Source organism: Castor canadensis, chromosome 17, assembly GCF_047511655.1.
Source record: "Castor canadensis chromosome 17, mCasCan1.hap1v2, whole genome shotgun sequence".
Classification (NCBI taxonomy): domain Eukaryota; kingdom Metazoa; phylum Chordata; class Mammalia; order Rodentia; family Castoridae; genus Castor; species Castor canadensis.
The window spans coordinates 639,930-667,054 of record NC_133402.1 but is presented as its reverse complement, the minus strand read 5'-3'; the positions used below and the strand labels follow the sequence as shown (position 1 = coordinate 667,054).

Below are 27,125 nucleotides of genomic sequence, written 5' to 3'. Positions count from 1 at the left end.
ATTAGCCCCTTTGGGGGGGAGGAAACACATGGGGCCTCATTAGTCAGACCTTATGGGATGGTCTCTGGGTCCTGCACTCTGGCACCACCTCTGTGGACCTTGAGAAGGGCTGAAAGGAGGTGTGGCCCCAGAGGTTGTCCCCAGGCAGCAGGTGGAACCCTCTTCCTCCTTCCCTTTGTCCTGGGAGGCTCTGGAAGAGGGGACAGTGACTGCAGAGGGTCAGCCCCAGCTTCTGTTGCTTCCTTCCCTGCCCTCCAGCCCCAGGCTGGCTACTAGCGAAGCCCCTGACGCCATGGAGGAGTGGGACGTGCCCCAGATGAAGAAGGAGGTGGAGAGCCTCAAGTACCAGCTGGCCTTCAAGAGGGAGATGTCCTCCAAGACCATACCCGAGTGAGTGCCCTTCCACCCTCGGCATCTCATTTGCCTGCCCCACGCTGCTCATTTGCGTGAGCCAGGCCCATGAGCAGAGGAGGCAGGTGCTGTGGGAGGGGCCAGCACTCACCCAGCTCCAACCTGCAGGCTCCTCAAGTGGATCGAGGAAGGGGTCCCCAAGGACCCCTTCCTGAACCCCGACCTGATGAAGAACAACCCCTGGGTGGAGAAGGCCAAGTGCACCATCCTGTGAGTCGTCTTGCACTGTGTAAGCGGTGACTTTATAAAGACTTCTCCAGGTCTGTGCCTTTGTACACTCCCTATGGGACAGTGACCCACATTCTGGGGGCAGCGGGGCTACAGCAGGTCCCTGACGTACAGGCTGCGCCGCACAGCATTCGAGACGCCCTCGTTGAAGCGGAACCACACCTCACTCCTGCCCACCGCTGTGCCCATGCGCCACTCAGCAGCATCCTTTTCCAGGGCCTTGGCCTCTGCAGGGACCACACAGTTGCACCTCAGCCAACCCCAGCCTGCCATGTCCCACACCCCACGTTCAGTGTGCAACTCCACCGTCCACACACCTGTGCTTGGGGCTACCGCTCTCCTGACGACCACACGCCCAAAGAAGTCCTTCTCAGGCTGGTGGGGAAAGAAGGGCCATCAGGCTGGCAGGGGATGAGTGGGGTGGGGACCCAGGGACACTTCCAGGGAGAAGAAGCCTGAGCACCTCTGTGCAAGGCCAGGGGCTAAGGAGACCTTTCCCAACCCACCACCCACTGGCTCCAGCTAGACCAGGAAGTGGTCCTTAGGACTAACAGCTGGCCCACCCTGTTCCATGATGCCCAGTCACCCACTCTGCCCCCATTCCCACGGCCACTTCAGCCCAGCCCTGTACCTCCTCCTCCAGAGCTGCTTTCTTCATGATGTGTTCCAGCCGCTGCTCGTGGTTGCGTGGGGCAGGCCGTCTCACCCCTTTATCCCCACCACCCTCCGGCAGATTTCCAGACCCCGGAGGGCCCTGGTCCACCTGCAGGAAGTGTGGTGAGGGCTGGTCTAGCGGAGCCAGACCGCGGAGGATGTCCATTCCAGAGCCCCACCCACCCAGGCCCCACTCTGCCCCAAGCCCTAAGGCGGGCTCACCTGGGGGCCAACTCCAGCCCGGGCCACAGCCTCTGCCCGGCGCATCTTCTCCACCTCGATCTCCCGAGCAATGAGCTGCTTGGCCTGGTAGGTGAGGGGCTTGCGAGCAGGCAGCTCAGGGAAGCGGCAGACCTCCTCCACATTCCTGCTCGCGTGGCCAAAGGTCACCAGAGCATGGGTCAGCAGGGCCAGGGCAGAGATCTGCCTGATGTAGCAGCCCCATCACCCTAACTCGAGAGCTGGGGTATAAGGTCCAGGGACTACCACACCCCAACCCCATGCAGATGAGGACTAAAGCCCCTGAGCCTCAGTACCCCAACTATAAGGTGAGTGACAAGGGAGACTGCCCAGGGCTGCAGGGAGAGAACAATACAATAGGCAAGACCAGGATTTGAGATTCTGGATGCAGGACCTCACTGGGGCAGCAGGACACCAGGTCCACTGCTGCTATGCCTCTTGGAGCTGGGGGAGTTTTAGTTATGCATGGGGCCAACCAGCTGAGGTTGGACAGCTCTGAGTTACCTGGGGGTGTGGTGCCCCCTCCTCAGTCATACCTGGCTGAGAGCTAAGTTGGAACTGACCACCCCTGGACACCTTGCCAAGACCATGCTGGCTTTGGCACCCACAGTACAGCCCCCCCCCCAGGCCTCCCTTGCCCTGGGTGCTTGGGGCACTCACGGCTCCAGCCTGTAGAGGTACTGCCCATCTGGTGTGCGCTCTTGGCGATAGGTGAGGCTGTAAGCCAACATGGTACCCACAAGACTGGACAGTTGCTGCTTCTCGCGGGCACTGTACAGCTGTGTGCTCACCTGCAGGCAGGTGAGCAAAGGCAAGGAGGCTGAGTAAGACCAGGGCCACCTGGCCAGAAGCCCTGCCCTGTCCGCTGTGCCTGGCACTCACAGGGCGCAACCTGGGGGCCAGGACATCCAGGAGCAGGCAGAGGGTGTCCAAGACAAGGGCCTGGGGTGTGGCCCGGCTGCGGGTGGCCGGTGCAATGCCTGACACCAGCGTCTGGATCAGGTTCCTGGTCTGGCTCATCCGGTTCTGGGCCTAGGGCAGATAGTGAGCCAGAAATAGGTGGAAAGAACTTCCCAGGGCCAGACCAGGGCTCAGACAGGCACAGGCGCACCTCCTGCTGGCTGCTGGGGAAGGTAATACGTGGCACATGGCTGGAGGCAAAGAGTACATGGAAGGCCGCAGGCAGGAAAGGCAGGTAGCGCAGAAGCTGGAAGCTCTGGCCATGGTGGGCAGCCTGCTCCACCAGGTCGTCGAAGGCCAGCCAGTCAAGGGCTGAACACACGGTGCCCAGGCTGGAGTCCCGAAGCCGCAGACGCAGGAAGTTGTCAAACAGGCCCTGCAGGCAATAAGGTCTTGAGTCCCTGCAGCCTTTGGCACTGCCCACCCATAGCACAAGCACCACCAACAGGACCCTCTTCACCTCTTTTCCTGCAAAGTCCAGGGATAGGGAATAGTAACAGGCTGAGGGGTCCACCTAGAGCTGCCCATTCTCATTTAATGAAGAGCCCCCCCCCAGTCCCGCCCTCAGGGAGCAATAAAGGATATCCAGTTCACCATAACCCAGGGTATAGAGTCACCCTGTCCCCACCAGCTGTGTCACACTGCGGATTTCCGGATTGGCTGAGGATTCCCAGCTACTAATCCAAAGCTGCTTAGTTGTGAGGTGGCTTAGGCAGGCCCTCCAAAACCTCACCCACCTGCTCTCTATCCAGTGTGTACCCTACATCCAGAATCCAGCCCCTCCTGGCTCCTGAATCCCCCACATTCCAGGGACTGGACTACAGAGGCTCCTAAAACCCCTACCCCTCTGTTCCCAACCAGCAGCCAGAGTGACCCATTGTCAGATACTCAGGCTTCCTGCCTCCCCATCCTTGTCCCTCCCAGCTCCTGAGGATTCCTCCTGGTGGCACCACCCCTCAGAGGCCTCTCCATTGCCCATTTCTACTCCTCACTGCAGAGTACCTCCCGCTCACCATCCTCTCCCTTCAGCTTGGGAGGCCAAGGGCAGGAAGGGTTTGCAGTAGAGAGCAGATACCTGGACCACCTTCTCATGCTCGCCTGCTGAGGTGGTGACATGCAGGATGTGGTAGAAGCGCTGGGAGGCCAGGGTCAGGGAACCCATGTCCCCATCATCGAGCAGGAGTGCGTGGGCTGGCAGGTTCAGGTCCTGGCCCACGAGTCGCCTGTGAGTAGACAGTAGGCTGGGGAAGAATCCAGTTAAAAGCAGGGCACCTCCACCCATCTACCTGCAGGCTCATAACCCACCCCATATGCCCCCTTCAGGTTTCCAGGCAACGTCCTCACTGGCCTGGGCTTTGGGCTTGTGTCACCCTAGAGGTACGGGGAGGCTGGCGACCTGGGAAACTTCTTCAAGCGGAGTCCCAGGCCCTGGGAGGAAAACCCCACTCAGGACTGACCCTGATGGCTCAGGGAAGTCACCCTCAGGCGCCAGCCAGGAACACAGCATCCCAAGATTCAGGAGGCTCTGAGCACCTCCCCTCGGTCTTTGGGGTACTGACGCCCTGGGCCCCAAACCCAGATCCAGACAGATACATGACTGCTCCCAGACACCTGAGGACTTGTGGCCCTGCTCAGGGTCACACACAGCTTTGAGGCAGGCAGAGCTGCAATGGAGCTCCAGCAACATCCTGGGGATCTCTCCCCACCAGTGTGCAGTCCTGACAGCCTCTGAAGGATGTGGATGCAGAGGAGTTTCAAGTGGAGGCCACTGCAGATCCTTGAGGGTGGGCCAGGTAGACTCAGGCCCCATGGGTATTCATTCTGTCAGTCAAGGTGGTGTTGGCCTATTCACGAGGTTGGGTGTCCTGGGCTCATTGCCATCTGAGCTGGGCCAAGGCTGGCCTGCCCACATCACCTACCTCTGGGCCCGGGGCAGCTGGAAGACCTCCTGCCACACAGAGAAGAGCCCCTTGCGCTGGTCCTTGAGGCCAACACGGGTGGTCTGCACATCACGCACACTCAGCTCCCGCCGGCCCCTCCCATATAAGAACTGGACACAGAGCAGTGGGGTGAGAGGCAGCCCCCATCCCACCTCACCTCACCCAGGCCACCTGCCCACCTGCAGAGTGTTGATGCAGGCGCGGATGTCATTGTCAGTCTTCTCACAGAGGGCAGCCAGTGCTCCCGGGTCGGACCGCATGCCCTGCCGAAGGGAGATCTAAGGAGAGAACAATGCCATAGTGCTCACACACTACTAAGGGGCACACGGCCAGTCCGACACATCCACAGAGCCCACCCTAAGACCACAGCCCTGCTCCCTAGAAACAGGTGAACAATCCCACCAGTGCCAAGCAGGTCCCTATGACCAGCCCCATCTTCACCTGACTGTCCACCACAAGCTGAGAGGATCAAGGTCAGCTGTAGATAACCAGAGGGCTCAATGTTGGAGGGGACAGTGGGGAAGAGAGACCAGCACAGAGCCCCATTCTCCCAACCCAAACTGGTTTACACAGCCCCTGGCCACTCGTCCTGCTCTGCTGACCTCCTGGAGCCGCTGCACCAGCCTGGAGGGAAGAGTTGGAGGCACATGGAGCAGGAAGGCCTGCTGCTTCAGCTGCCGCAGGGATGGTGCAAACCTGCAGGGACATAAGGCAGTGACCATGCCATGGGCAGGCACAGGAGGCCAGGCCAGGCAACCCTTCTGCCCAAGAGGCACAGTCCCACGCCCCCACTCACTGGTCATTACAGATGCAGATAACGGGCCTTGTCAGGAGTCCTCCTTCCGCCTGGCGCCGCCGGCCCCCACCTGCAGGTACAGATGGGGCCCCTGACTCTGCCTCCTGTGGAGCCCTGCGGTTCAGGATGCCCAGGAGAACGTTGATGGCAGCCTTAGGGGTGCAGAGCGGCATGGTGAGCAGAGACCCCCGTGTCTCCCACCCCTTACCTCCCCATCACCTGGGGCAGCAAGGAGGCCCACCGTAGGAGCCCCATCAATCTCATCGATGACCAGGCAGTTGGGCCTTCCACCAGCGCCCAGCACCGACTCCATCTGGGTGGCTGCCTCAATGTGTGTTCGGAAGGCCTCAGGACTGCGGTCATCACTGGAATGGGGAGGCCAGGAGAGGGACTATTGGACAGCTGTGGCTTCAGCCCATGTGGTAGCCAGTAGCTCAGCAGGATGACCTTGAGGTCAGAGCCATGCCTACACTGCGAGGCTCCCACTGGACATGGCTGCCACCAACCCTAGCAAGCCCCAGGGAAGGAAGCATTGCGCTAGCTTAAGTACCCAAGACCCCAGGCCCACCTGCCAGGTAGGAACAACCGCACCAAAGTCTTGGGGCAGAAGCCAAGGCGTAACAAGACAGGAAACCCAAAAACGAGCCACGCACCTGGCATTCATCTCCACCACACAGTAACCAGCATGCCGTGCAACCACATGTGCCAGTGTGGTCTTGCCCAGCCCTGGGGGCCCACACAGCAGCGCCACCTGCAGCCAAGATGGAAGATGTGCTGCACAGCCCAGGTCTCCAGGGAGCACTTGCAAGACAGCCAGAGGCTGGAACTGCCCCACAAGGCTAGGTAGTGCTGAGAGCTATTTCCTCTCCCACCCGCCCCTCAAATGAGAACCACGCAGTGTGCTCAGAACAAGGAGAACCCTGCAAGAAGCAAGTCAGGTGAGGACCTGACAGAGCCCCAGCAGGATCCGTCTGACTGGCCCCAGAAACCACCCACGGTTCACTATATCATGCTGATGAGGCAGAGCCCTCCAAGTAGTGTTTGCTTTATCCAGACAGAATGGGTTCAAGTTCAAACTCACATCAGCATCTCCCGTTAGCCCTGACATCATCATGCCCGCCTCTAGAAGTGTTAGAGGCGCCTCGTGGACCACAGAGGCTGCAATAGCATGAGCTGCCCACAGAGCCAAACCTCAGGCTCAGAGGTGTCCACACAGGGCTGGGTGGGACTCACCTTTTGCCGGGGCCGCCGATTTGGATCTAACTCAGCTTCCAGCATCTCCTCCAGCACCTGCTCATGGCTTTTCCACTTGCCAGGAGCAGTAGCCTCCTTCCCAATCCGGGCAGGCTCCACACTGGGCCTGGGCTTCCGGGTGGGCTTCTCCTGGCCAAACACCACCAGGTCCCAGAGTTTCAGCCATTTGAGGAGGCAGCGATTGGTGAACTGCAGGAAGGGAGGTAGGGCATAAGGGTAGGATCCCCACTACCCCTCACATCATCCTGCAGCCACAAGTCTCACAACAGACAGGGACACCAAGGCTCAAGAGCAAGGCCCAGGCCTCAGTCACCTGCCAGTGGACAACAAAGTGGGACTCACATGAAGCCTGCATCCCTGGCCCCAGCCTCTGCACCTCCCCTCACTTCCTTCCCTGGGGTACCCCAACACCAGTTGCTATGAGGGTGAGAAAGGTACAGGTACCCAGCAGCAAGCTAGCCCTATGCCAACTCAGCTTCCCCATTTACAATTTAATGGGGCAGACTACAGTCCCCACTTCACTCCAGTAGGCTGGCAATACAAAGAACAGCTGGGTCCTAGGTTTCCTCTTGCTAACAGGGGAGCCGGTCACATCTGAGTGAGAAAAGGTCTCACATCATCACTGAGCAGCTCTGTGTAGTGCTGGGGTGCAAACTCATCCACCCACAGGCAGTGCTGGGGGTTGTCTCGGCCATGAGCTAGCTCCTCTTCAGGGGCCCCTGCAGACTGGGCCTCCTCCTCTTCAGACCTAAAGCTGGAGAGTATTGTGTCCTGAGACAATGCATCCTGACCATGACCCTTCACAGGGTCAGTCCATGAACCAGTACAGGTCCCAGGGGCAGAAGGGCCCATGAGTCACCTGCGCAGTGTGTCTGAGAGTCTCTGGGCCTCCTCAAGCAGTTGCTGTCGTCTCTATGCAAACAGAACAGATTGGGGTCAGCACGGCTCCAGCAGCCAGTCACCCCCAGCACTCTCCCAGTAAACTCTGCAGACCCTACCTCACTGTCAACTTGTTCCTTCAGGGAGGTGAAGGACATACCCAGGAGGTTCAGCTGGCCCCAGCCTCGCCACTGGACATCAAAGAGAGGGCTCTGGGTAGAGGGGAAGGTAGCTGTCACCTCTAGACCCCCTCCCAGATCATGGGGCCATCCACAATGCCCTCCCCTACAGAATCTGGCCAAGGTAGAAAGGTGAGGCTCTGTCTGACCAGGAACAACATACCCCAATAGATTGGGTCCAAAAGACAACAAGTTTAAGAGGGGGAGGAAGGGACTGGGAGCATGACTCAGATGGTAGAGCACCTGCCTAGCAAGGATTAAGCCCTGAGTTCAAATCCCAGTGCCACCAAAAGTGGGGGGAGGGGTAGAAGGGCCCTTTCCCCAGGTCATGCACACAGCATGGATACAGGGTGGGGCCAGAAGGCCGTGTCCTCTAAGCAGCTTTGCTCTCTCCAACCCTGGGCTGCGTGAACATGGCCACTGCCAGCAAATCAGACAGGTATGACCTTATGTCCCAGTCTGCTATGAGGTACACTGGGAACCCATTCCTGGGCAGCACGCATCTTACAAGGCCATCACCAGCTCTATGTCTGTGGCCACACAGCACCCACCTGCACCCCGGTGCCAGTGGGGTCAGGACGCAGCACCAGAAAGGCCCGGTCACCACTAGTGGATGTCACATTGATATAATCCTCCAAGACAGGAGGCCGCTTCAGGACGGGATTGCGGGCACCTTGTGAGGCGTGTGTGAGACCCGGATCACCACCAGCATCTGGGGGCCTAGGAAGGGTCCAGGACTCAGTCTGAGGAATGAGTGCCTCCTGTCATCAATCTCAGCCACCCGATCCCACAGGTCTCCACTCCCAGGGCCTTATCCAGTGAACACCATCCTTCCAAGTCTCTCTTGAGCTAGGGGGGAGGGAGCCAGTGCCACAAGCCACACACCCAGTATTCCACAGCTCGGGGGGGACCTCAGGACTTGGTGGGGGGGTTATGCCTTCAGGTGGAGAGTCAGGAAACTGGAGCTCCTCCGCGTCTGGGCCAAAATTCAGCCTCTTCACCACCTCCAGCCTAGGCCGTTTGACCTTCGGGGCTGCAGAGACACGCAGGGAAGAGAAGGCCATCCCCAGCCCCCACCCCCACCCTGGGTGCCCTGGGACCGCCCAGAGACATACTGAGGTGCAGAGGTTCCACTCTCCAGACATCCGCATCCACCTGCCGCTTCCTGGCACTGCGCCTGGAGTTCCCTGGAGACGCAGCGAGACAGCGGCGGATGGCAGCGTCCCCCCCAGCGATGGCTTCCTCGAACGTCCGCCCGGGCCGGCCCGCGGAGGGCAGCGGGTCCCTGGAGGGCTCCAGGGGCGGCGTCCCTGCTGATAGAGAGGTTTACAGCAGCCGCCCAGGACAGGAACCGACCTCCGTCTTCGGTGCATCCTCCCTCTGCGCTGGGCACGGCCGCTGCCCACCTCCGCGAAGCCCTCTCTGACTGCCTGGTGGGCCACCACCCCGCCGCGCTCCGAGTACCCACGCCCACCTTCCAGCTCGGCCAGCACCTCGAGCTCGGCGGCGAACTGGCTGTGGAAGTCATCCTCGACCCCGTGCAGCTGCTCCTCGTAGTCCTCCATCACCGCCCTGCTCCCGCAGCCCAGCCGCGCGCTCCGAACCTCCCGCGCAGCCACCGCCGCCGCGCACCGCCCCCCAGAGCGTCCTGGCGCCGCCAATCAGCGACCGGCGTGCTCAGCGGCGCTCATCATTGGTCAATTGGGGCTGCGCGCACAGGCTTGCCGGGAGCAAGGCTCGGAGTCCCGAACTTAAAGCGTTCACTATTGGTTGGTGTAGCCGTCTGTTAGGAGCGGGGCGGGCCGTGGGCGGGGTGGAGGCGGGGCTGCTCGCGCAGGCAGGGCCTAGCTCCCTGGTATTGGGTATCCCGGCGCGAGTACGCGGGGCTGGAGCTAGGGTAGGGCAGTAATATAGGGGCCGGAACAGCACAGCCTGGACCGCGGGTCGGGCTGCAGGTTGGTCCTGAAGTGGGCGGGGCATGAAGTCGGAGTCTCTGTTCTCGCCCCTTGTCTACTCAGGGAAAGGTCCATACCCTGGCGGGGAAGTGGCGGGGCGGGGGCATGAGGGGGCGAGCTGGACAACCAGGCTGTTTCTCCCAGGTCTGGGACGTGGAGAACCCCAGCATTCAGCCTAGGGCAAGGCAGCCTCTCCTGATCTTGGCCGGACCCCTACCCACATCCGGTGCCTCGAGCCTGGCCCCCTGTGGAAGGCAATAAGGGCTCCATCGGGTGCAGGCAAACAGTAGGTCTGCACATGGGGCAGGGGGTAGTGGCTGCAGACCAGGAGGCCAGGAGAGCCAGGCACCCCCCATGCTCGAGGTCTCACTCCCCGCTGTGTGGCAGGCCCCACCATGGAGCCCGGCACCATGGAGAACCTGTCCATCGTGTACCAGAGCAGTGACTTCCTGGTGGTGAACAAGCACTGGGACCTGCGCATCGATAGCAAGACATGGCGCGAAACCCTGACCCTACAGAAGCAGCTCCGGCACCGCTTCCCAGAACTGGCTGACCCTGACACCTGCTACGGGTTCAGGTACACAGCCAACATAGGTAGCCCCACCGCAGTGTCCATCCAAGGGAAGTGGCTCAGATGGTGGACTTTGCCCAGAATGTGCTAGCCAGAATACATCGGGGTCCAGCCACCACTGCTCCTCTGCCCTTCCCCAGGTTCTGCCACCAGCTAGACTTCTCCACGAGTGGGGCGCTGTGCGTGGCCCTGAATAAGGCAGCTGCAGGCAGTGCATACAGATGTTTCAAGGAGCGGCGCGTTACCAAAGCCTACCTGGCACTGGTAAGGCCTGGCTTGTCCCTAGGGTGGAGGATGGGGACTCAAGACTCCCAGCCCACTTCATCAGGCTCCTCACACCCAAGCTGTCCCCAAGAACCCATGTGGCCATCTGGATATCAGGCAGACTTCGGTCCTATGAGCTGCTTGTGATGCTTCCTACCTGGCAGGTTCGGGGCCATGTCCAGGAGAGCCAGGTGACCATCAGCTATGCCATTGGCAGAAACAGTACAGAAGGCCGGACCCACACCATGTGCATCGAGGGCACACAGGGTAAGGTGGTTGGGGATAGGGGCCGTGGGCCTACCTCCAGCAGGGACCCTGCATGAACAGGCCCAGTCCAGGGAGGAGTAGATTGAGGGCCAGCCCAGCTGACCACCACATCTGCCTTTGCATCCAGGTTGTGAGAACCCAAAGCCAAGTCTCACAGAGCTGGTAGTCCTGGAACATGGGCTGTATGCTGGTGACCCCGTATCCAAAGTGCTGCTGAAGCCACTCACAGGTGTGTCCAGCCAGGATGGGGCAGAGGTCCACTGACACAGGAAAGGATCCTGAGGTAGAGGTAGTGCAGCCTTCCTGGGATCACCCTGAGCATCTGGGTAGAACCAACAGCTAAGTCTTTGCTGGCTCCCGTCTGCACCCTGGAGGGTCTTTCTGGTGTCCACCTAGCTCTGCCCTCACCAGCAGCAGCCCCAGAACAGTCTCTTGTCCTGGGCCCTGACTCTCATCTGTGGCAAGGGACAGGGAGAGTCTCTTTGTCCCAAGGGGCTGCTGTGAGGTCCCAAGGCCACAGCAAGAGAATTTGCTGGATATGATGTAAGCAAGTTGGGGGTATAGGCATGGAACAGACCCATCCCAGCCTGACCCCCCAACCCCCCAACCCTGCAGGCCGGACTCACCAGCTGCGTGTGCACTGCAGCGCTCTTGGCCATCCCGTTGTGGGCGACCTGACTTACGGCCAGGCTGTGGGAGGGGAGGACCAGCCCTTCCGCATGATGCTGCACGCCTTCTACCTGCGCATCCCCACTCAGGCCGAGTGTGTGGAAGCCTGCACACCAGACCCCTTCCTGCCCACCCTCGATGCCTGCTGGCGTCCCCACACCCTGGTGCAGCCACTTGACCAGCTTGTTCAAGCCCTACAGGCTGCCCCCGACCCTGACCCCATGGATGGGGAACCCAAGCCCTGCAGCCCCTCTGCACCCCTGCCTGGGCCAGGCCGGCCCCCTCCTGAGACTGAGGCACAGCGAGCCTCGTGCCTGCAATGGCTGTCAGAGTGGACACTGGAGCCACAAAACTGAGAGCCATTGAGCTGGGGCAGGAGCAGGGCTGGACTCAGTGGCGAGGCCAGCAGGGGCACCAAGCAGCCTTGATTGCTGAAGGATGGTGTACTCAAGCTGCAAGAGAGACGCTCAGTGGGAAGCCTTCCAGAGTTCCTCCAGAGGAAGCCAAGTCTCTTCCTCTTGGAACAGCTTTCTGCCTCCAAAACATCACCCCAGGGCCAGCTTATAGACTTGCCTGCAGCCACCCAGCTGGCAGGGGCAGAGCCAGGACCTGGGCAGACTTTGCCCCCAGGCTGGGCCCCTACAGAGGGACCAGGAAGGGCCATTCTAGCCTTGACCCCAGGCCCATTTGGTTCCTGTATTCTGAAGTGCTTTGCTCCACTCAGACCATCTAATTCTGCAGCCCTCTGCCTGTCCCCTGCCTGCCTTGTGCCTTTGCCTTTGCTGGACTCTGCCCAGGCTCTCCCCCTCCCCCTTCTGCCTCCATGGGCATGGGGAAATGTGTGGGGACGCTGATAGAGGCGCCCTCTATGCACACCCATCCCTCCAAGCCTGATGTAGGTGCTGCTTCTGCTGTGTGGGCTCCCAGCTACAGCTCTCCTGCCACATCACAACCTGCCTGACTACCACACAGCCATGAGGTATCTGTCTCTGCTATCAGGGCCCAATCCAGGAGCCCTAGACCTCACTTCCTCTGTCCCCCACAACACACCCATTCCACCCTGGCTGCATCTGGGGTCTAGGATTACAAATAAATACTCACTGACCAATCCCAAGAGTGGCCATGAGTGTATGTAATGTGGGGGTCCTGGGATGCTCCAGACCCTTCCTAGGCCTCCTCCCTGCACCTGGTGGAACTCTGCCTTGATACTGCCCAGCAGGGCCCACAACAGACCGGAAGACCGTAGCTGATGACTTGTCCCTTCCCCACAGGCAGTGAACACCTTGCAATGCCAGCTTGGGGGCCATGGAAGCCAATTTAGGAAGGCAGAAGCTGAGTTATGGGGTCTCCAGAGGACCTTAGCCCTCTCAGCCAAAAGCAGCGGCATACAGCTGGCTGAGCCCAGGGTCCCTGGTAGAACCACTGACCCTCATCAGCCTGCAGCCTGGGTCCCAGTGCCCCAGGGATTGTGGGAAGAGCAACAGCCTTTACCACTCAAGCCAACTACCCATCTGAGGTCATACCTCCCAGTGTCCTGGCACCTGCTCAGTTTGTCCCCCAAAGGTGTGGCTACTTGGATGGCCCCACCCCAACCCTGGGCCGGACCTCAGAAGCTAGCTGCCCACTGTGTCTCCCCAAGACCCTACAGGTAAGGAGAGAATAACAGGGTCCTGGGTCATTCACTGCTGCTTCTCATGGCTCATCTTCCTTATCTGTAAAGGGAAGGTGGAGTGGATCAGAGGAGGACAAGCCCAGACCTCAGGGCATGCTCCCCCCTCACCAAACCTACTACCCACACCACTCACCACGTGTGCTCCACTCCACTCCCCGTTTCTAAGCATTCCCACCTGAGATGGTCTGGCTCATTTCCTGCTTCCTTGGCAGCATGATTTGGGCCTCGTGGGCCCCCTCTCTATAGGCCCCTGGCCCTGTCCCTGCAGGCTCAGGCACTGAGATCCTCCACTGCCACCCTACCCCAAGGCCCAGCCTCCAGGGCTCATGCCAACCTGGCTTGCTGTCGTGCCTGCTGATACCACACGGGGGCACTGCTGAGTGCCAGCCCATTTCCCTGTACCTGAACTCTAAGGTGCCCTCAGTTTGCTGCAAGTAAAGCAAACGCAGGGCTGGACCCACAGGCTGGGCCACCTCACACCCTGGTGGCCCTTGGGAGTCCCTGCCAGACCTCAGGCAGGACTGTCCTAAGACATCCTGAAACTTGCTCTCCAGGTAGTGACCAAGCAATGTGGGCAGCATTGCTGCCTGGACAACTCAGCTTCTCTGGGCCTCTGTTTCCTCATCTGAAAAACCAAGATTCCGGCTGCCCCAGGCCCACGGGGCCCTGTTCCTCAGGCCATGTGTAGACAAGCTCTGTCTGCCCCAGGGAGGGTGGAGACCCTCACCACATGAACTCCCACCCCCTCCACACACAGACACCCCGCCCCCCCCCCCCCCCAGTATCCAGAGCCACCTTAAGACCTTACTTAGCCAAAACTTGCTCTAAGGTAAGTTCTGAAGCTCGTTAACAGGCTGGTCACGGCCTCAGGGGCCAGCACTGGGGTTCAGGGTAGGCCTGCCATCTCTGCCTGGGACCTTCCCCCAAACCTAGACCCTTCTAGACTGGAGGCTGGTAGGCCTCACTGCTCCTTACCACTGCCAAGTACAGCTGTAGGGTGGCTGTGTCCAGCTGTGCTGGCTGAGCTGAACAGGACTCTGAACAAGCCAGGCCACCTGAGCTCCACCCCCGTGGGGCGGTCACCTTACATGTGACAGTGATCCTGGGCTCTAAATGGGCCTGCCAGGAAGCTGAAGAGGCATCATCTGCTGTTGCTCAGTTGGCCCTGTGTGGAGCCCAGCTCAGCTTGCCCTTAGAGCCGACGTGCTGGACTTTGAGACCCTGGGGTGCAGGTGGTGGTTGTGCATTGGCTGAATCTACATGGCAGGGGCTCAAGGACCTAGAAGCCTCCTGGCCCTGCCAACCAGGCACCAGGCTCCAGTCAAGGTGAGAGAGCTGCAGGTGTGTGGGCGAGGCCACAGTCAGGGCTCAGCCTGGGACACCCAGCGCTCCTGCCACTACAACCCAGGAGAAACTTCTCCAGGCACTGTCCAGCAGGTGGGTTGGGAAGTCCCTCCTGCAGCCTCTTCTCCTGTCCAGCTCCCTCTTGGACATCTGCTTGGTGGAGCTCCTCAGGCTGAAGACAATGCTGCAGTCATCATGGCTGGGACATGTCTCCAGGGCACGTGTCCCTGCATGTCCATTCTGCTCCACAGCCTACACATATGTCACATGCCTTCCCAGCTCTGTGCTCCAGCATGCACAGAATGGTCATGCCTAGCCACCATATTGGTCTACGTGTGCCTGACAACAAAACGTGTGTGAGCTCCAGGGCACACATATATGCCCTGTGTGCGAACAGACACCAGCACACATAGCAAACACAGCCTCACTCCCAACTCCCTCTTAAGGGATCCCCTAAGACCCCTCATTGGTGGAGCACATGCCTGGCAAGTGCAAAGCCCTAAGTTCAAACCCAGTACCACACACACAAATACTGGGCCCCCATGGGGAGGGTGTGTGCTGGATGCCTGCCAATTCTGAGCTCAGCCTCCTGCTCCCCGGGGGCTGGGGAGCAGGTGTCCGCTGTGCCTGGGGCCCCACGGGCTGACAAAGACATCACCTGGCACAGCCCAGGCCCCTTCTGCAGGCTAGTCTAGCAGGTGTCACTGGGGAAGTCGGCCTCCCACCTGGCCAAGGGTAGTCAAGTGCCACCCTCTGGACCAGGCATGGAGGTAAATGGGGACCCCGGCACCACTACCCTGCATCCTGAAACTCAGCTGCATTGACTGAGTGCCCAAGCAGCTGGGATTGCTGGTGTCTGGAGCACCATGTGTACAACTTCCTACTCCTGCTGCCTAACCAGGAGCAGGCCTGGACACCACCTTCCCTACCACAGACCATGTTCCCATTCAGGTGAGGGGTAGGTGCAGGGGTGGGGCCACCAGCCAGGCCACACTACTCCAAGATGCAGTGTCAGGCCTTGGGCAGCCCCAGCTGGGCAGTTGAACCCCTCCGAGCCTCTGTATTTGCTTCCTGCATGGTGTGGTAACCTCCTTGTCTTCCTCCAGGGTCACATAGGATCCAGAGCCAGACAGTCCCAAAAGCCATCATACTGAATGTGCTGTGCCCAGGGAAGCCACAATGGTCCAGCAGCACTGACTGGGCGCCCCTTCTGTCTCCCAGACCTAGGTCTCAGTAATGGAACTGGTGTCCAAGGTCTAAGGCCTAAAGAAAGCTGGGGCCACGAGCATGGGGGCACCTCTCCCCTGCCGCCTGGCGGGACTTGCTGTTTGTGAGAGATCTGCTAATTGGAGCTGCCACAGTGGTGGGTCCCCAGGGCCCAACCTGTGATAAGAGAGGCTGGGTTCATCTGCTCAGCTCCCGGCCACTCCCCTGATTCCTGACACTTGTTTATGGGGTTGTTTCCCTGCCCAAGCAGATCAGGCATCCTGAGACACTAGGTATCTCCCTGTCTGTGCCCTGAGGCCAGCCTGTGTCACCTCCCTGTTTTCTTCTCCAGCTAGTCCTGGACCCGCTGCCTGTAACCACGTGCCTTGCTGCCCTGGGACACCTCAGCCAGGATGACCAGTGCTCGGTGCCGCTCAGTCTTGGGCCCAAGAGTGGGTGAGATGACTCCTCCATGAGGAAGGGGTGACCTGCGCCACCTGGGGGCTCTAGGTGGGAGGCCCACATGACAAGCCAGTCACATTGAAATAGAGGTGGGGGTGCTCAGTGCTCTGTCCACCCATCCTCATGAGCCCAAACTTGGACACCTGCTCCAAGTGAAGGAAGGGAGGAAGGCAGGGTCCCTAGCACCAAGGTTGGCCAGCGTGGTGCAAAGAGGCATTGTGAGCGAAGCCCCAGCAAGCCAGGCCTCAGAATCCTAGTGGGGACCAGGCAAGGCCATGGCTAGAAGGGGCTATCACTGGTCCAAGCAGTGGAATGTGAACTGAGTCCTCTTGGTCAACCCAGCATAGGCCCCAAGGCAAGGGCAGCATGGAGCCCCAGGGGAACCCTACCTAGTGCCTGTCCTCCCAAGAAGGGCATATACCCAACCCTGCAATCCGGCGGGGGGGGAGTCCCCTGGGCTGTGGCCAGCTTCCACCATGGCCAACAGCCCCGCCATGGCCCCTTTCACTGCTAGAGAAGAGATGTTGCTAAGTGGTCTGCCCTGCCCAGTGAGATAAGTGTCCCCTGGACACAAATCCCACCTCCTGGGGCAGGCTTTCAAGGAAAGAACATGGGCCAAGCCCCCTGAGTCCTGCTGTAAGGTCCTGCAGAGGCTGAGTGGCTCAGGACAAGATGGGGCTGTTCCTCTGCCCCACTGATTTGGGGTCTCAGGGGTCAGATTGAGAGGACACAGAGCCATATGGACACATGTGCATGCCATCAGATACACACTGTACCTGTAGGTCCAGGCTTGCACAGGACTCCCATAGTCCCCCAGGTCTCCTGCCATTCCTCCCACTAGAGACAGTGACCGTGGTTGGGGTCACAGGTCCATCCTGAGACACAGGGAACCCCACGCAGACCCCAGACAGCCCATGCTCACACAGCCTACTCTGTTCCAGGTGCCCTGGTGAGCCCAGGTCTCACCCTCCTCCTGTCCCTCACTGCCCATTGCTCCCATCCCCAGGCTGAGGGCTTCTCCGAGGGAGGGCTGGAGGCCAGTGGGGCCGATCCATGGGCCAGGTGAGTACATATAAATGAAGTATTTTCTGTGACTGCTTTGTGACAGGGCAGGGGAATGAGGGGCAGGAGTCCTGGGGCTATTGTTGGAAATCCCCAGGGAGGAGCCATGTCCAGGGATTGCCCAGGCAGGGCCACTGTTTCCTAGACTGTGACCTGGGGAGACTGACCTGACTTCATGGTCACTCAGAGACCTCAATACCAGTCACCTGGAGCACCCAGGGTCCAGCTTCATTCGGTCCCTGGCCATTGTCAAGTGCAGCCAGATGTATGAGAGGTCTTGATCATCAGAGGCCCATGACCTTGGCAAAGGACCCCATGGGTCTCCCCTTGGGACTCCAGGCCATCAACAACCCCTGCTGGTGCCCGGCCTGGGGACCCCTAAGCCACCATTTCTCCCTGAGTCCTCTTAGCTCCCTCCCACTCTGTCATTTCCTTGCACTGTCCAGCAGGAGTCTCACACCTGGGCTCCACCATCCCCCCCCAATAGGAGTGGTGGGCACTGATGGGCTGAACAATTAATGGGGTGATCGGCCAGGCAGGACCAGGTCCCAAGTAGGACCTGCTGAGCCCAGGCCAATGTCACCCAAGATCTCCCATCCTGTGTGTGATTTTATAGAGTCATACTCTAAGGAAGGCTCAGTGAGTGACCTGGCCTATGCTCATCCAGAAGGGGCCTTCAAGCCTCTCAACAGCCAAAAAGCCAGCTGAGGCTAGGCCGTGGTGGGCAATGGCAGACCCACATCAGGGAAGAGGCCACATTTAAGCCCCACATACCTGAGCACCTTCTCTAGCCGGGTACTCTTAGAGGGAGGGAGGGAAGGGATGAATGAATGAACAGCCAGACTCTCACCTGTTGCAAGGCACTTCTGCCTTTCACTTCCTCTGTGGTGGAGACAGTTGAATCTGACCTCAATCCCGCCTGCAGGAGTCTGTACCTTCCTCAGGGCTGCTTCTCTCAGGTCCTCCAGCCCCTTGACTCCTCAGCACCTCTTCCTTCTGTCCAGAGCCAATGCCGTCCTCCTGCAAGACTTTTGGTGCCAGCCAGCCAGCCAACTGCCCCGAGAGCAGCTCTCAGCTCTGATCAGGAGCCTGGCCTCACAGCAGATCCCACTCAAAGCCTGGCAGGTAAGCGCCACGGAGGGAGAGCACAGGTGTAGAGGGATGCAGGCCTCCTGTAGGGCCTGCAAGTAGGGGTTGGTTTGCATGGGGGACCAACAGAGACTGGGGCAGGAACCAAGCAGGACCAGGCCAGGAGGACGTGGGTGTACAGCTCTTCTGCAGCAGAAGAACATCTCAAAGTCTGCTCTCTCCCAAGGAGAGGTCGTCACTGATGGGCTGATCTGTTAGTAAGGTGATTGGCCAAGCAGGACCGGTGTTCCAGCAGACCCCAGGCTGGGCAGAATTGCCAACTTCTAAACCCATAGAACACAGCTCTTCAGCCATCTGAAGGGATTTCTCCCCCCGGGCAATTTTCTGGAGTGCCCACATTGGCAGGTTCCGAACAGTCGTCTAGTTTTCCTGCCTCATCTCCCTGGAGAAGTGGAAGACTTCACCTGCCTTCTCCAGCCCTTCCCCAGCCCCCACCTGATGTGTGGTGATCTTGGGGTGAGTCCTCAGGCCCCAGGGCTCATCAGGGAAGGTTTCAAAGCCTGCTGGCCTCTCCCCTGACTGGGGCTGCAGGAGCCTGGACTGTGACAGGCCAGCTAAGCCCACCTAGCCTGGTGGCTGACCAGACATCATCCACCCAAGTAAAAAGAAGGAAAGAAAGGAGAGGAGACACTCTGTTTACTACAAAATTGGTAGTAAACTTCAAGAAAAATTGGAAAATACAGGAAAGTATAAAGACCCCATCCCAGAGTTAGGAAAGTCCCTAACTCTGGGGTTTTTCTCTCTGGCCCCCTTTCTAAGCCCCAGGCTCTGCCAGCACTAACTGATGGGCCTGGCCTGGCCAGATTTTACAGCAGCGTGTCACACACATGCTCCAAGGGACCGATTCCCTTCTCCCTGATCACTTCCCTCTGGCTCCTGCCTTTCCCTGGATCAAATCAAACCAAATCAAATGGGTGTTCAGATCCAGGGTGATTTCCTTTGGGCAGAACGTGTAGTGTGCAGGAACATGTATATCTTATATGGCATTTGCCCAGCTGTGGAATCAGCAGGTGCTCACATGGGGGACTTGAGACACTAGAAGACACAGAGGAGAAAGTGACATCTGAGTTTCCAGGGTTTTCCTTTTGTTGGGTGTTCAGTGGCTCTGAATTGCTGTCAAAAATATCACAGGAATAGTTTTATAGATAATTCACGATTCATTAGGATACCTCAAAGGATAAGCACAGAAAATAATTTTTAAAATATGGTAGCTATTAATCCCCCAAATTCAATGATCATTTTGAATGTTGATGGTCTAAATGCACCAGTTAAAACATTACAGGTGGCTCACATCTGTAATACTAGCTATTTGAGAGGCAGAGATCAGGAGGATTGCAGTTTGAGATCAGAAGGGGGTTTCAGACCCCTCTCAACAAAAAAGCTGAGAATAGTGGTTCACATTACTTGGGAAGTCTTAAGTAGGAGGATCGTCACTCATGTTGGACTCTGTGTGACAAAGAACGAAGGCACAAAAGGCTGGCTCAAGTGGCAGAGTGCTTGCTGAGCAAGCAGGCGGCTCTGAATTCAAATCCCCCCAAAAAAGAAAAAAAAAAACACTGCCAAAAAGCTGGGCATGGTAGGACATGCCTATAATCCCAGAACTCAGGAGGCTGAGAGAGGAGAATCATAAATTTAAGGCCAGGCTTGGCTCATAATAGGCCAGCCTGGATTGTATAGCAAGACACTGCATCAACAAACAAACAAACAAAAACCCCACATTGTCAGTGTGGATCAAAATATAAGATCCAATTCTACAAAAAGCCCACTTTAACTACAAAGACACATGGGGATTACGAATGAATACACAGGATGGAGCACTTGCCTAGCATGTGTGAAGCCTGGGTTCCAACCCCAGTACTGGAAAAAAAAAAAAAAGTAAATTTGTGGGAAAAATGCAGTATGACACTGATCAAAAGAAAGCAGGAATCTCTACATTAATTCAGACAAAGCAGACCTGAAATCAAGGGCATTTATAGGGATAAGAGGGACATTACAAATCTGGGATGGTGGCCACACCTGCAGTCCCAGCACTCAGGAGACCAAGGCAGCAGGACTCATGAGTTCAAGGCCAGCCAGGACTACATAGTCAAACCCTGTCTCAAAAAAAAAAAGAAAAAAGTATTACATGATGAAGTGACAATTCTCCAGGAAAACAGTACTCTGACATGCATTTACCTAGCACAGAGCATCGATACACACAAAGCAAAACCTGACAGAACTGGAGGGAGGAAGAGACAAATCCACGGTGACAGCTGGAGATTTCCACACGGATCCCACAGAGGACATAGGACACAGCTGAATGCAACAGCTCCACCCGTTGAGTGCATGGAACTAACACCTGTAGATGACTTCATCCAGCAACAGGGGACACAGGACACAGCTTCTAAGACCAGAAATCATGCCATGCCTGCACTTAGACCACAGCAGGACCTGACTAGTAACCAATAACCTAGAGGTAGATGGAGAACTCCCGAATACGTGGAGATTAAACAAGACTTGTTTTGGTGGTACTGGGATTTGAACTTTGAGCCTGGCTCTTGTCAGGCAGGTGCTGACTACTTGAGTCACACCCCAGCCCTTCTTGCTTTATTTTCAAACAGTCTCACTTTTATGCCTGAGCTGGTCTGGATACCATCGTCCTATTTACTCTTCCCAGACAGCTAGAATGACAGGGGAGTGCTACCACATCCATTTTATTTTATTTTATTTCATCTTATCTTTTTATTTATTTATTTCTCAGTACTAGGGTTTGAACTCAGGGCCTACACCTTGACCCACTCCACCAGCCATTTTTTTTTTGATGGTTTTTTTTTCCAAGATAGGGTCTTGTGAACTATTTCGCCCGGGCTGGCTTCAAACCACAGTCCTCCTGCTCTGTGCCTCCTGAGTAGCTAGGATTACAGACGTGACTCACCGGCACCTGGCACATCCACCATTTTATTGGTTGAGATGGGGTGTTGTGAACTTTTTGCCAAGGCTGGCCTCAAACCTCAATCTTCCTGATCTCTGCCTCCTGAGTACCTGAGATTATAGGTGTAAGCCACCACACCCAGCTTAAACAACACACTCTTAAATATACCTGGGCCAAAGAAGCAGTCTCAAGACAACTTTTTAAACGTTTGAGCTATATGAAAATAAAAGCACAGTTTATCAATATTTGTGGAGTGGCTAATGGAAAAAGAGAAAGAGCCGGGCGCCTTGGCTCTCGTCTATAGTCCTATCTACTTAGGAGGCTAAGACCAGTAGGATCATAATTCAAGGCCAGCCCAGGCAAAAAAGTTGGTGAGACCCCATCTGAAACAAAGACAGCGGGGTGTGGGGGTGCGTACCTGTCATCCCAGCTATGGCAGGAAGCGTAAAATAAGAAGACAGTGCTCTAGGCTTGCCTGGCAAAGAGAGAGATGCTGTCTCTCGGGTAAGTAGGGATGGGGAGTGGCTCAAGTACTATAGTACGTTCAGACTCCAGTTACATTGAAGGAGAGAGAGAGAGAGAGAGAGAGAGAGAGAGAGAGAGAGAGAGAGGAGAAACATCTGCAACCAACCACCTAGATTTCTGTTGGGAAACTGGAGGAAGAGGACCAATAATGAAAGCAGGAGAAAGAAATGTGAGACTTGGAGCCAAGACCAGTGAAACTGAAAAACAAGAAATCAACAAAACCAAGAGATGCTTTTCCCTTTCCCCTCCCTCCCTCCCTCCTTCCTCCCTCCCCTCCCTCCCTCCCTCCTTCCTCCCTCCCCTCCCTCCCTCCCCTCCCTCCCCTCCCTCCCTCCCCTCCCTCCCCTCCCTCCCTCCTTCCTCCCTCCCCTCCCTCCCCTCCCTCCCTCCTTCCTCCCTCCCCTCCCTCCCTCCCTCCTTCCTTCCTTTTTTGTAGTGCTGAGATTTAAATTTTTTAATTCAGAGCCTCACACTTGCTAGGTGAATCCTCTACCACACTTCTTCCCTTTTTGCTTTAGTTATTTTCAGTTATTTTTCAGGTAGGGTCTTGTGCTTTTTTTGGCCCAGAGCTGGCCTCAGGCTGTGATCCTCTTATTTACGCCTCCCACGTAGCTGGGATTACAGGCACGACCACTACGTTCAGGCCCAAAATCTGCTTCTTTGAAAAGATCAATAAACCTCTATCCAGGCTAACAGTGGGGAAAAAAGAGAGAAGACACAATTTACTAATACCAGAAATGAATGAGAGCTGTGTGCTGATGGCTCACACCTGTAATCCTATCTACTTGGATTGAGGGACCATTACTGCACATCCCACGAACAATAAAGTGACAACAAAGAAGCATCTGTGCACACATATGACAGCTCAGATGAAGTGCATCAGTTCCCCGGAAGACAAAATCCACGGAGCCCCCGTACGGGGACACAGATATCGGAGTAGGCTGGTAAAAGAAACAAAAGGACCAAATAGCCTGCAATGCTGACTTGCTTTTAATATTTGCACTTTATAAACAACATCGAGCTGAATTACTGCAAAGCTAATCTAAAAACCTCTCTTTTTCATGGCAAAGTTAGTTCACTTACAGTTATGAGGATTATTGCTCTCTCAGACCTTGTTTCTTCTGACTCTTCAATTCTGTCTGTGCTGCAGTATTTTCTCACACATGTCTCCAACTGTTTGCTAAAGTGCACCTTCTGCTGAGGGGAGGAGGGCCTGGGGCAGTGCTCCACCAAGGTCAATCCAGACTGGACAGACAGTGACCTGCTGCCCCTCCTGCCCAGCTCAGCTGCCTGGCCAATCTTGCTGCGTGGCTTGACCTCCAGGGCGACTTCCAGCTCCACCCACCTGATCTTCTGCTCTTCTACAAGTGAGTGCTCAGCTCCATGGCTTCCATACCACTCAGGACACTGGCCAGCCTTGGTTGAGCTGCCTTCTCTGGCCCCAGGCCACCCCAGAGGCCTTGGACAGGTGGATGGGAAGCCTGGTCTTACCTCCCTGACATTCTACCACGTGCCTGCAGCCTGAGCCAGGTGAGGGAAGCTGACTGCCGGGCCTTCACCCACCGTGCTGCACAGGGGGACACAGAGCTGCTAGCCAACCTGCCTGACCAGAGGGTTGCCCTGCGGCACACAGCCTTGGCCTGCCTGGTAGGCACCTCACGTGGGGACAAGATGGGCAACAGTCCTGAGCCTCCTGTTCAACACTGACCTGCTGTCCCTGCAGGGAAAGCCCCACCTACAGCTCAGTGCCTCAGACCTGAGGATCCTCGGGGTCCTGGTATGTGACATGGACGCATCCAGTATCGTGACCGCAGACCCCCATGTGCTGCAGAACCTGCTGCGTTGTCCTCGGCTAACCGCCGCCCAGAGGACTGCTCTCAACACCCTGCTGGCCAGTGGAAGGACACAGCTTGGGTGGGTGAGGGTCACAGGGACCAGGATATGAGGGGTCAGGTGGGACTGGGTAGCTCCCCTCCTTGAGATGAGATAGAAGACAGTCTGGGGTTTGGGTTCTGGAGGTCACTGATAAGCCCTGGTGACCTCTGACCTCTAACCTCAGTCCTGAGCCCCACTCTGATGCTACAGGCTCTGAGACACATGGTTGGGATGATGCCACACCACTGGGTGACCACAGCAGGATAGACCCTGTGAACCAAGTATGGCACCAGCTGGGGGACCTAAGTGCATCTGAGAACCTGCTGGGAATCCTCCCACCCTGCTCAGGGAGGGACGGGGGCAGACACCCCCAACCTCGTGCCCCCCTTCGTATTCAGGCCTCCTAGGTCCTGGAAGCTCGAGGGGCTGCAGGCCCTGGGACCCCTGGCCACCTACATCAGCCCCCACCTGTGGAAGGAGATACAGGAGGTAGGACAGTGCCCAGATGGGGCTGGCCATGAGCACCACAGGCCAATGGGTTGCCACCTGGCTACTCTGAGCCCCAAGTCTTGGTGTCTCTAGGCGCTTTGGTCACAGCACATGGGGATCTGTGGGGCAGAAGGAAGGGCCAGGGTGCCCTTCCCTATGACAAAGAGCAGCCACGCCTGCCCTGCCAGGACGTGCGCCTGGACTTCTTCCGTAGCATGGTGATTGCCTGCCGGGAGGGGCGGCTCAGCCGGTGTGATGCCAGCCGCTTTGTCACCAGCTTCCTGGAGTCCAGGGCCAACTTAGTGTGCTCAAGGCCCAAGCGGAACACAGGTTAGTGTGGTCATTGTGGGCTGGGGACGGTGTACCTTCCCCAGCCTGGACTCCCCATCATGCCTGGTCTAGGCCAAATTCTGGGTTAGAGGTCAAGCATGGGGAACAAGTTAAGGTAAAGATGGGCCTCAAGCCAGCAGTGGTGGTCCACTCAGTCAACCAGCCAGGTCAGCAGTGTACCCTGCAGGGAGATCCTGTGTTCGTGGCAACATCACCGCAGCCACGCTGCAGGACAACCTCTTCCTGGTGCGCTATGACTGCACTCAGCTGGAGTCCTGCCTGGGAAGTCACGTGCTCAGAGCCAACCTGGACCCACTGCTGCAGCACCCACTGCCTGCCGAGTGCCAGCGCATCGTCAAGGCCAAGCTCACTCAGGTGTGCAGATGGGCTGAGCAGGACCGGGGTGGAGGACACTGGCCCATGACTAACCCCTCTGCCCGCCTCAGATCTACCCAAGGGGTATCCCTGAGGACCAGCTGCAGCTCATCACTTCGCTGGTCTACCTCTACTCCCGTGCTGAGATAGACCAGTGGAACATTACATCCCAGGACACAGTCATGGCTCTGCTGGCCTCAGACGTGGCTCTGGATAACCAGACGGAGGTGAGTACTATGTGCGGTGGCCAAGGGACCATCTGGTTCCCCTGGCCTTGCTGATCCTGGCCCACCTCCTCCAGGCAGTCCTGCAGCAATTCTTGGACCACAATGGTACAGTCACTGGTGCCCTGTTAGTGGCCATGGGGGGCTCCCGCCTCTGCTGGATGAGTCCCCGGCAGATCCAGACCATTCGGCCCTCGGAGTTCCGGTGAGCCACCCAGCCAAGCTGTTGCCAGGCGAAGGACACAGGGGAAACTGAGGTTGGAGAAGAAGTCCAGTTTGGGCCAGGATGTCAGAATTTATGGGTGTTGTAGGGACACCATAACAAAGTACCATAAATGAGGTGCCTTAAAATGAGAAATTTATTCTCTAGCATTTCTGGAGGCCAGAGTGCAAAGTCAGGGTCAGCAGAGCCAGGCCCTGCTCTGGACCCTGTGGGAAGGGCCCTTCCCACCTTTCCAGCTCTTGAGGTTGCTGACAAGTGTTGGTGTTCCTTGGCGTGCAGACACATCTGCAGTGCCTGTCTCCATCTTCACACGCTTCTCCCCTGTGTATCTGTGTCCAAATTCCCCTGTTCTTATAAAGGACACCAGGCATTGGGTTCAGAGGCAACCTAAATTAGCCTAAGTTCATCTTTTAATCTGATTTTATCTGCCAATACCCTATTTGCAAATAAGGTCCCATTCTGAGGTTCCAGGTGGATATAAGTTTGGGAAGGGATACTGTTCCACCGCAGTGCAGAGAGCAGGAGAAAACTTGTGTTTCGGGGAGAAGGGGTCATGTCCACCTGTTCAGGGCTGAGGAGCTCCCAGCCTGGTGGTCAGCCTCACCTCCACCCCCAGGCTGGCCGGGGCTTTGGACATCTCCTCCTGCCCTCAGAGTCGGAAGAACATACTGTTTGCCAAAGCTCGTGAGGCCTTTGGTGGCACCAAGACCACAGATGCCTACTACCGCTTCATGCGCCCCTACCTTGGTGAGCCCCTATCCTGCCTGCAGCAAACCCCTTCTCCATCCATGCCCTCTTCTCTGCCTCCTCTCACCACTGCCCCCCACCCAGGTGGTGCGTCTGTGGAGGAGCTGCAACACCTGGCCCAGGCAAATGTCTCCATGGACATTGACACATTCACCAACCTCAACCCCAGCGTGCTGCAGGTGAGCCCTGGGGCTGCCCTGGCGGATGCAGGGCAGGTCTGGCCAAGCTGAGAGCCCCAAAGCCGGAGGAACGGAGAGCCCACACCATTCCTCCAGGCTGACCCTGAGTCTCCCGTTCCGTGTTGTGCTCAGTCTTGTGGGGAGAGTGCCACCCTTGTGGGACCCTCCCTCGGTCCCAGAAGGCAACCCTATGAAAACTTGTTCCTCCCACATGGCTTCCCTCGCAGAGCCTGAGTGTCAGCAACGTGACAACATTACTGGGCCAGAACGTGGGGGACCTGCAGAAGGCCCGCAGCCACCCCACCATCAATTCCTGGCTGCGCGGCCTCAACAGGTCCGCCTTGGGCAAGCTGGGCCTGGACAGCAACCTCAGCGTCCCTACCCCTGCCCACCTGACCAGCGAGCCCTCCCGTACCACCCACCCAGTGCCCCACCCAGCCCACACCTCAGGCCTGCAAGAAAACAGTGCTGTGGCTCCTGCCTCAGGTATGGCCCATGCCCCATGCTCCCCTTCCTCTGCTGGGGCCCATATGTGGACCCCTGCCTGCTTCCTCATTTGCCTCCCCATGAGATCAGGTGACATAGGCGTCATTGCCTGCTAAACCATTAGAGATAAAACTTCCTCCTTCAAAACCATGGAACCACAGGAAGGGGTCAGGGAAGCTTTCAAACTCCAGCTGGGCCCAGAAATGCAGCCATAGATGGTCACTGAGGCTACCATCCTTGCCTCAGCCCAGGACTGATGAGTTGTCTCCTTATTCCGCCTGCAGGAAGCCCTCCAGTCCACCGGGGATACCTGCCGCTCACTGTGGTCCTGCCCTCCAGCCTCCTGTATCTGCTGCTGTGTTGGGCACCTCTGAGCCCAACAGGGACTGCTCTCAGGGCATCAGGGCCCCGGCCACTTGGGACAGCCCTGCCCCAGGGTAGCCAGGCCCACAGGCATCACATGCAGAAAAAATGGAGCTCCTTGGTGGAGCTGGACGCCTGCCCAGCCTGAGTGTGGACTCCAGGACTAGGGGACCTGCTCTGTCCCATGTCCTAGGAGGCCTGCAGGGATGGCCCTGCATACCTCAGTTCCCAGGACC

At 57.6% G+C, this 27,125-nt stretch overlaps 4 protein-coding genes across 10 annotated transcripts; 3 read left to right on the top strand and 1 right to left on the bottom strand.

The window, feature by feature from the left end:
• The first annotated feature begins 264 nt into the window (after positions 1–264).
• Positions 265–674, top strand: Gng13 (G protein subunit gamma 13). The gene is made up of 2 exons (XM_020176383.2): positions 265–390; positions 520–674. The coding sequence occupies exons 1-2, from the start codon at positions 293–295 to the stop codon at positions 623–625; spliced, it is 204 nt and encodes a 67-aa protein (XP_020031972.1). The 5' UTR covers positions 265–292; the 3' UTR covers positions 626–674.
• A 55-nt stretch (positions 675–729) lies between these two features.
• Chtf18 (chromosome transmission fidelity factor 18) lies at positions 730–9,659 on the bottom strand. 5 transcript variants are annotated; one of them, XM_074058954.1, is made up of 22 exons: positions 9,016–9,659; positions 8,657–8,854; positions 8,427–8,574; positions 8,093–8,261; positions 7,482–7,574; positions 7,343–7,395; positions 7,099–7,237; positions 6,463–6,672; positions 5,883–5,980; positions 5,471–5,594; positions 5,230–5,381; positions 5,036–5,129; positions 4,613–4,711; positions 4,413–4,543; positions 3,569–3,734; positions 2,645–2,869; positions 2,416–2,565; positions 2,194–2,324; positions 1,516–1,660; positions 1,271–1,402; positions 957–1,014; positions 730–866 (listed from the first exon to the last, which is right to left on the bottom strand). In XM_074058954.1, exons 1-22 carry the CDS (start codon positions 9,104–9,106, stop codon positions 730–732), a joined length of 2,943 nt encoding a protein of 980 aa, XP_073915055.1. In that variant the 5' UTR covers positions 9,107–9,659. The 5 variants fall into 5 exon arrangements, with proteins under 5 accessions (XP_073915055.1, XP_073915057.1, XP_073915059.1 ...); XM_074058956.1 differs by having other exon boundaries at positions 3,569–3,716; XM_074058958.1 differs by having other exon boundaries at positions 3,569–3,716; positions 4,413–4,441.
• Rpusd1 (RNA pseudouridine synthase domain containing 1) lies at positions 9,362–12,376 on the top strand. 3 transcript variants are annotated; one of them, XM_074058959.1, is made up of 7 exons: positions 9,362–9,496; positions 9,641–9,782; positions 9,884–10,073; positions 10,208–10,331; positions 10,496–10,598; positions 10,726–10,827; positions 11,214–12,376. In XM_074058959.1, the coding sequence occupies exons 3-7, from the start codon at positions 9,892–9,894 to the stop codon at positions 11,621–11,623; spliced, it is 921 nt and encodes a 306-aa protein (XP_073915060.1). In that variant the 5' UTR covers positions 9,362–9,496; positions 9,641–9,782; positions 9,884–9,891; the 3' UTR covers positions 11,624–12,376. The 3 variants fall into 3 exon arrangements, with proteins under 3 accessions (XP_073915060.1, XP_073915061.1, XP_073915062.1); XM_074058960.1 differs by having other exon boundaries at positions 9,641–9,786; XM_074058961.1 differs by lacking the exon at positions 9,641–9,782 and having other exon boundaries at positions 9,419–9,438.
• A 3,526-nt stretch (positions 12,377–15,902) lies between these two features.
• Positions 15,903–27,037, top strand: LOC109695004 (mesothelin-like protein). The gene is made up of 15 exons (XM_020177292.2): positions 15,903–15,945; positions 16,893–17,013; positions 18,018–18,138; positions 22,880–22,965; positions 23,119–23,245; positions 23,322–23,512; positions 23,872–23,962; positions 24,151–24,292; positions 24,480–24,667; positions 24,739–24,894; positions 24,969–25,096; positions 25,731–25,861; positions 25,946–26,040; positions 26,268–26,526; positions 26,811–27,037. Exons 1-15 carry the CDS (start codon positions 15,903–15,905, stop codon positions 27,035–27,037), a joined length of 2,106 nt encoding a protein of 701 aa, XP_020032881.2.
• The last annotated feature ends 88 nt before the right edge of the window (positions 27,038–27,125 follow it).

Bases quoted from the DNA above. Each gene is read 5' to 3' on its own strand.
- Gng13 (XM_020176383.2), top strand. From the start codon at position 293: ATGGAGGAGTGGGACGTGCCCCAGATGAAGAAGGAGGTGGAGAGCCTC. The intron at 391-519 runs GTGAGTGCCCTT...TCCAACCTGCAG, and splicing joins TCCTCCAAGACCATACCCGA to GCTCCTCAAGTGGATCGAGG.
- Chtf18 (XM_074058954.1), bottom strand. From the start codon at position 9,106: ATGGAGGACTACGAGGAGCAGCTGCACGGGGTCGAGGATGACTTCCAC. The intron at 7,238-7,342 runs GTGACTCATGGG...AATACTCTCCAG, and splicing joins CTCTCAGACACACTGCGCAG to CTTTAGGTCTGAAGAGGAGG. The intron at 867-956 runs GTGTGTGGACGG...TGGTCCCTGCAG, and splicing joins AGCGGTAGCCCCAAGCACAG to AGGCCAAGGCCCTGGAAAAG.
- Rpusd1 (XM_074058959.1), top strand. From the start codon at position 9,892: ATGGAGCCCGGCACCATGGAGAACCTGTCCATCGTGTACCAGAGCAGT. The intron at 10,332-10,495 runs GTAAGGCCTGGC...CCTACCTGGCAG, and splicing joins CCAAAGCCTACCTGGCACTG to GTTCGGGGCCATGTCCAGGA. The intron at 10,599-10,725 runs GTAAGGTGGTTG...CTTTGCATCCAG, and splicing joins GTGCATCGAGGGCACACAGG to GTTGTGAGAACCCAAAGCCA.
- LOC109695004 (XM_020177292.2), top strand. From the start codon at position 15,903: ATGACCAGTGCTCGGTGCCGCTCAGTCTTGGGCCCAAGAGTGG. The intron at 22,966-23,118 runs GTGAGTGCTCAG...ACGTGCCTGCAG, and splicing joins GATCTTCTGCTCTTCTACAA to CCTGAGCCAGGTGAGGGAAG. The intron at 26,041-26,267 runs GTGAGCCCTGGG...CTTCCCTCGCAG, and splicing joins TCAACCCCAGCGTGCTGCAG to AGCCTGAGTGTCAGCAACGT.